This window comes from Austrofundulus limnaeus, unplaced genomic scaffold (assembly GCF_001266775.1).
Source record: "Austrofundulus limnaeus strain Quisiro unplaced genomic scaffold, Austrofundulus_limnaeus-1.0 Scaffold337, whole genome shotgun sequence".
NCBI lineage: Eukaryota > Metazoa > Chordata > Actinopteri > Cyprinodontiformes > Rivulidae > Austrofundulus > Austrofundulus limnaeus.
The window spans coordinates 420573-428149 of record NW_013952739.1 but is presented as its reverse complement, the minus strand read 5'-3'; the positions used below and the strand labels follow the sequence as shown (position 1 = coordinate 428149).

The 7577-nt window shown below is 44.2% G+C and overlaps 1 protein-coding gene across 1 annotated transcript; it reads left to right on the top strand.

Annotated features, from left to right (window-relative positions):
* Nucleotides 1-668: 668 nt before the first annotated feature.
* Nucleotides 669-1689, top strand: LOC106527657 (somatostatin receptor type 5). Its single transcript, XM_014022602.1, has 2 exons — nt 669-1042; nt 1236-1689. Exons 1-2 carry the CDS (start codon nt 669-671, stop codon nt 1687-1689), a joined length of 828 nt encoding a protein of 275 aa, XP_013878056.1.
* Nucleotides 1690-7577: the final 5888 nt, after the last annotated feature.

Here is a 7577-nt window from a genome sequence, read left to right as displayed (position 1 = left end):
CAGGGTGTTGGTGAGGTCTTTGCAGTGTCCTACAGGGTGTTGGTGAGGTCTTTGCAGGGTCCTACAGGGTGTTGGTGAGGTCTTTGCAGTGTCCTACAGGGTGTTGGTGAGGTCTTTGCAGGGTCCTACAGGGTGTTGGTGAGGTCTTTGCAGTGTCTTGATTAGGTCTTCAGAGGTGTATAAAGATAATTTGTTGGGCTCTCTGTTATCCATGATTGGTCCGTGATGGTTTTGAGCATGTAAAAACCTCTGCAGTGAGGTTTTGCTGTTTTATTTTCTAGGTGGCAGTGTAATAATGACGGAGGACCTGTATTCACATGGTTAGGAACTGACTGTAAACATAATGAGGTCATGGAAACAACCCATGAGAGTAGTGTTGTACTGACGTTCTCTGTTCTGGCTTCATCCTCACAGGGTCCAATAAGATCCTGTCTGGGTGGTAGTACTGATATAGCATAGTGGTGTTGAAATAGAAAATATCAGGAAAACCTGCTTGAACTGAAGGAGATTCTGATCCAGCCGTGTTCTAATGGGTCATAGAGACCATAACTGGGTCACCAGTGTGAGGATGTCAGAAATAAAAGCCTTTACTTCTGCCACAGTAATTATCTAAACTTTGGTCCAACTCTTGCAGATTCCTTCAACAACCCTTCTGATATCTGGTGAAGATGAGTTCTCTTGGAGCCAACCTTACCTCAGCACTTGATCCCACCTTCTTCATTGATGGAATGACAGGATTGTTGGCCTCCAACATGCTGGTTGGTTTGCCGGCGAACATCTATGTTGTCTGGCTGATCTTGAGTGGGACCAGCGGTCCTGTGGTCTCAGAGCTCTTCGCCCTGAACCTGGCCATCTCTGAGATCTTGTTCTGCTGCTTGTCCTTCTACGTGATGCTTCACTTCCTGTTGAAGATGTCCATGGCAGTTGGGGTTGTGGTTCTGCAGGTGTTCTTAGAGATCGGGTTTATTTCTCGACCAGTTTTTCAGACCTGTATCTGTCTGGAGAGGTACCTGGCTGTGGTCCATCCTATCCTGTTCATCAGGTAACGTATAAAATAGATGGACAGGACTCTGAGAGCAGCAGCAGTGTATTTTAGAGGTTTATCATGAAGTTATGGATAGAAACTGTAGAATTAAAAGATTTGATCCTCAGCTGTACCCCACTTTTGACCAACATTTGTTTCCAACTACAGATTTCCTTGCTCCTCAGCTCAAAGCTTGTCTTCCTGTTTGCAGGTTCAAACCCCTGCGCTACAGGTTGGTGTCCTGCGTGTTCGACTGGCTGCTGATCCTGCTGAACGTTATTTTTCGTGCCTTCGTACTTTCCTTTGATATCTCAGTGTACTTTTTCATAGCCAAGTCCCTGCTCTTCTTCTTCGTCCTGTTGTACTGTGGCATCAGCGTTCTCCTCGTCCTGAAGCAGCCCGGTCCCGGGGACAAGGTCCGAAACTCTGAGAACAGCAACAGCATGAAGAGGAAGGCCTTTAAAGTGATCGCTGTCACCCTGGTGTTCACCAGTATGACCCAGCTGCTGCAGGTCACCATGCTGGGTCCAACCATCCTGCAGCCGTCCCTGAAGCTCCTGCTGCAGGTCACTCTGTTCAGCCTGGCCGTTAATATACTCAGCAGCTTCGTCACCCCTCTGCTCTTCCTTCAGAGAGCTAAAAAACTGGTCTGCATTCAGATCTGACTGCTGCTTTAATAGAGATGCTCCCAGTTTTTCAGTCTAACTGCTGCCTTTTGTTTGGACCACCATGATGGATCCAAGTTTTATAGAAATGATCATAATTATTCAGCTGATTTTAGAAGTTTGTCCTTCAGGATGACAGATAACATAGATCATGTGATTCTCTGAAGAATTAGTGGAAAACCTTCAGTTTTTGGACCAGGACTGGGTCAGACACCAGGCTGTGGTTCTGATTTGGTTTTCTTACCAGCAGCTCCAGACATTTGCTTTTTGACTGTTTGGTGAAAGATTCAGAGTTTTCTCTCACAGGAGACCAGAGCCAAATATTTAGTCCTGATGGTTCTAAAGCAACTCTTAGTTTAGTTTAAGGTCATTTTTTCCTCAGAATTGTTGTTTCCAGCAGGATTTAAGGTTTCCTTGAAGCGGTTTCCCTCCACGTTTTAATTTATTTCATGTTTAAAGAATTCAAGGCTCCTCCTCAGAGAAACATATCTGCTTCACTTTCAGAGTTAGAAATAAATATGTCCTCGGCTGAAACACGCTGCCTTACAGAACAGCATTAAGAGCATTATTCATGTCATGAACCTAACTCATGAGATGAAAAGGTTCCCCAGAGGACGCTCTTTATGTAAGTCATCTTAAAGCGGCGTGTGCGGTGAGGACGAGCGCCGACACTTCACAAGATGAAACCGTCTGCGGCGGCTTTGATTGTGGAGGTCAAACCCAGAGCAGCAGGTTCACACCGGCTCAGATCTTCTCCTCCCCTTCATGTTGCTCTAACATGATGTAACAGCGGGCCCGCGTCGCTCCCGTGGGTGCTGCTGAGCCGACTTAATGGACCGCCGCCGCTAGCTTCAAAAAGTCAGAGAGGAGGAGGAGGAGGAGAGGGAGAGGTGGGGAGGAAGAGGAGGCTGTGAAAGAGATGGAAGTGAAGAAGGTTGGATTAGGAGGTGTACAGATGAGATGTTTTGATTGAAACTTAATCTAACTCGTTTTAAAGGTTTATTTAAAAGTTATTTTTGTTTCAGTGGAACTTTAATTATTCACATAATTTATTGATCAGGTGTGTTCATAAAAAGCATCATCAGTAAATAAAACCCACTGATGGTCCTCAGAGATTTGGACCTTCAGAACTGTTCTGAGGCTAATGGATGTGATCAGTGGTGAGCAGCGCTAATTCAAATTTTAGTTCTGCAATTTCTAAAGCTTGCAACATATCCAGGGTGTACCCCGCCCCTCGCACTGTGACTGCTGGATATGGGCACCAGCGACCCACGCGATCCTGAAAAGAAGAAGCGTGTACAGACAATGGATGGATGGATGGATGGATGGAAAGCGCTAGTCAATTTATTTAGATTCGCAAGTTCAAATGCACAAATAATCAATAAAACTTAGTGGAAGCTAATTTTGAATCACAACATATTCTCTGTTCACCAGAAAACACTCAGGTAAGAGAAAAGTCAGCACTTTACTACCGTCTAGTGGTAAGATTTTTCTCTTTGACAGATTGGCACATGTCGGCGCAGAATGGGGAGGTGATTTGTAGAAACAGGCTTTTAAATCATGGTGTTAAAACAAAAAATGGTGTGAGTGCTAGTTCTGCTGCTTCTTGGTCTTTTTCTTATGTTTATGGCAGGGCTTCAGTAAGAAAACATGCAGATATGTTAGTAATTTAAAATTGTTGTAAAACTGAAGCAATGCATTCTGGGTAGGCTACAGGACACAGAACAGGAACTCTGTTTTAAAATAAGAGCATTAATTTAACTGTTCCATGTTTCTTTCTGTATTATTTATTTATTTAATATTTATTTATTGTCCCTCGGAGAGGAGGTACAAGCTGCACAGCTGAGTGTGGTTCTGCGGATCAGAACCGCAGATGTTTTGTCACTGAAGAAATTCTATGCTTTCTGTCACAAAGAATTGTGGGAACAGTAAAGTCTGTACCAAATGAAGACCATCACTGAGAAGAGTCAGAAGTCAGAGAATAAAGCTCTGTGAACACAAAGCTGACTGAGAGGTCTCTGTTTCCTCTCAGTGGAGATCTATTGTGTTAAGTAGAGACCGATTTCCTCTTCAATGTTCAATAAAATGACAACGTTTTAATGAGTTATGTGGCTACTAACCGTAGTGAGACTAGACGGCTCTTTGTCTTTGCTTTAGAAAAAATTGACGTTTGAATGTGAAACATTATTTGTGATTAGCGCTACTCAATTCTAAATTCAGAAAATTTAGAAAATGAAAATCCTCATTTTAAGAAATTAGTAAAACCTCTCAAGCACAAAGGAGACATTTAGGTCTGTAATTAGCGGACTTGCTCTTTAGGGGGCTGGTGCCCACCGCTGGGTGTGATCAACAGTACTTTCAGCTGTCTGATTCGGCTGTCAGAACCAACAAGTCCAGTTGGGATTAAGGACGGCCCGCGTCTGAATCCTCTTCCAGATGTTCACCTCTGGACTCTGTGTCCTCCAAACAGAGAGAGGACAGTTCCTCTGACAGAACCGTCCATCAGACCCACGGTCAGATCACCTGGTCCCTCTGGTCCAAATCCAAGCTCACATCTGGTTTCTGATGTTCTGACTCTTTATTAAAGTTTGGTTCAGCCTGCAGCTCTGAGTGAAGACCAGGGACTGAAGCTCCTCCAAAGTCTGATTCAATTTAAACCACCTGAACTGATTTCCTGCAGGTCTGCCATCAGATCCTGGTCCCAGGTGGCAGAACGGAGGAACCGGGTCAGTAAAGAGGAACAGAACAAACGTGTGAGAGAGCTGGAAGCACAAATAAAGCCACTGAAAGGAATTAGAGGAAATAAGGAGAACAGGAAGTGAGGAGGAAGAGGAGGCGCGTGGCTGAAAACCACAGAACTCTTCTTTGATCTGAGGACCTAACTGCACACAGACTCGCCCCGGTTCCTGGTTTTCCAGAACCAGAACCTGTTTCTAGCTTTTCTCAAACATAAAACTTTCTTAGTTCTCTGAAAGCGGATTCATACTTTCGCCCTGAAACAGAGTGTGGAGCCTGAAACAGCTGCTGGATGCTTGTTCCAGATGTTCTGACTGGCTTGGCCCGTCCTCAGAAAGGCAGGAACACTAATGCAGATGTTTGGGGGCGGGGCTTCAGGCTGTTTGTTGCAGATCAATAAAAATCATTTTAAATCAAACTTGATCCATCCGTCCATGTTTTACCTGCTTCTTCCTGTGAGGGACAGGGGACACCCTGGACAGGTCTGTTACCCATCAGTCTAACGTGTTTGATCTGTGGGAGGAAGCTGGAGTACCCAGAGAAAACCCACAGCTGCACAGAGACAACATGCAAACTCTACCCTGAAAGGTTCCCGGGCTGGGATTCAATCCAGCAACCTCCATGCTGAGGGGCAACAGCTGTACACACTGAGCCACCGTGCCTCCTTCTGATGTAACTCCATCACTGCTGGAAACAGAACCAGTCCCAAATCAGGTCCAAAACTAGACCACATCCAGGTAATTGGTCCAGTAGATCTGAAACTACTGGGGTCTGAACCTTCGGACCCTCCAGGACCTTCCAGACTTTGGCTGGAACCACTTCCATAGCCGGGTCAACAGGACCCATCAGAACAAACACGTCTTTAAAACTTTCCAGACCAGTTTATTCATCCCTAAACACCTTCCAGAATCTGGACCAGACCGCTTCAAGACCAGCCCCAAAACTAAGACCAAAACCTGGTCAAACCAAAGCCAGGCCTGAATCCTGAAACTGAACCAAATCCATGTCCACCAGCTCTGGTCCAAGAGGAGGACAGAAGCAGACTGAAAACCTGTTCAGACCAGGTCACTACATGGTCCAAACAAACCCACAACCCAAGTCTCAAACTGCAGTCCAACAGGTCTGCATCCAGTCCAGGTCAGACCAAGTCCACACTCCTGGTCTTAGCATCACTGACTTGGATCTATCAGGTCTTTTCAAACAGTTTTTAAAAGAACCAGTTCAATTAAAACATTTTTATTTTAGATTATTTTCAGTCTGGTCTACAGTCTTTACTGAGCCAGGAGTCCAGCAGAGTTTGGTTCTGAGGTTTGGTGGGGTTTATCTTGTGTTTTAAGAGGACGCAGGACTTCAGGAACACGTTCTGTTGGTCCACACAGAGACCGAGACTTTTCAGGAACCAACAGGATCCTGTCAGAATTATTAAAAATCAGAACTGAACCGTTTCATCTTCATCAAGTCGGGTTTTAGTTTGTCAGCTTCTAAATATAACGAGTGGAAAATATAAGTGTGTGTGTGTGTGTGTGTGTGTGTGTGTGTGTGTGTGTGTGTGTGTGTGTGTGTGTGTGGCATATGGATGTAATGATCGTCAGCTCGTCAGCAGCAGATATGATTACACACCTGTTTGTAATCAGATTATTCTTCACATAAACAAACACAATCTGGACGTGTGTGGGCGGAGCTCCTCCTTGGTTGTCATGGAGATGAAGCCACGCCCCCGACTGAACCCACATAATTTATCAGATTAATCTGAAGTGTCTCTGTGAGAAAACAGATCATTTAGTAAAGATAATCAAAGGTTCAGATTATCTTCAAAGACATGATGAACACAGAGTCCATTTTTACGTGTCCTCCATGTGTTCAACGTGTGCAGAAATACCAACACACGCACACACACACGCACACACACACACACACACACACACACACACACACACACACACNTACTTTGTGTTGACTCTTTTAACTCGTGTCGACTCTGTGTTGACTCATGTTGACTGTTAACTTGTGTTGACTATTCGTTAACTTGTGTTGACTGTGTTAACTCATGTCGACTCTGTGTTGACTCATGTTGACTGTTAACTCGTGTTGACTCTTCGTTGACTTGTGTTGACAGTGTTAACTTGTCTTGACTGTGTTAACTTGTGTCAACTGTGTTGACTCATGTTGACTGTTTTGACTCGTGTTGACTCTGTGTTGTCTTGTGTTGACTCTGTGTTGACTCATGTTGGCTCTGTGTTAACTTGTGTTGACTCATGTTGGTACTTTGTTATTTTGTGTTGATCTGTGTTAACTTGTGTTGACTGTGTTAAGTCATGTTGACTGTTAACTCGTGTTGACTGTGTTAACTCGTGTTGACTGTTAACTCGTGTTGAGACTTGGTAAATTTGTGGTGACTCTGTTAACTCATGTTGACTTGTGTTGACTGTGTAGACTCATGTTGACTGTTAACTCGTGTTGACTCTTCTTTAACTTTTGTTGACTTGTGTTGACTGTGTTAACTTGTGTCGACTCTGTGTTGACTCATGTTGACTGTTAACTCGTGTTGACTCTTCATTACCTTGTGTTGACTCTGTTAACTCGTGTTGACTCTGTGTTGACTCATGTTGACTGTTAACTCGTGTTGACTCTTCATTACCTTGTGTTGACTGTGTTAACTCGTGTTGACTCATGTTGACTCATGTTGACTGTTAACTCGTGCTGACTCTTCGTTAACTTGTGTTGACTGTGTTAACTTGTGTTGACTGTGTGAACATGTGTTGACTCTGTGTTGACTCATGTTGCCTCTGTGTTGACTCATGTTGACTGTTTTGACTCGTGTTGACTCTGTGTTGTCTCGTGTTGACTCTGTGTTGACTCTGTGTTAACTCGTATTGACTCTGTGTTAACTTTTGTTGACTGTGTTGACTCATGTTAACTCTGTGTTGACGCATGTTAACTCGTGTTGACTGTGTTGACTCAAGTTAACTCGTGTTGACTCTGTGTTGTCTCATGTTGACTCTGTGTTGACTCATGTTGACTCTGGGTTGTCTCATGTTGACTCTGTTTTGACTCTGTGTTGACTCATGCTGACTCTGTGTTGTCTCATGTTGACTTTGTGCTGACTCATGTTGACTGGATTGACTCATGTTGACTCTGTGTTGACTCATGTT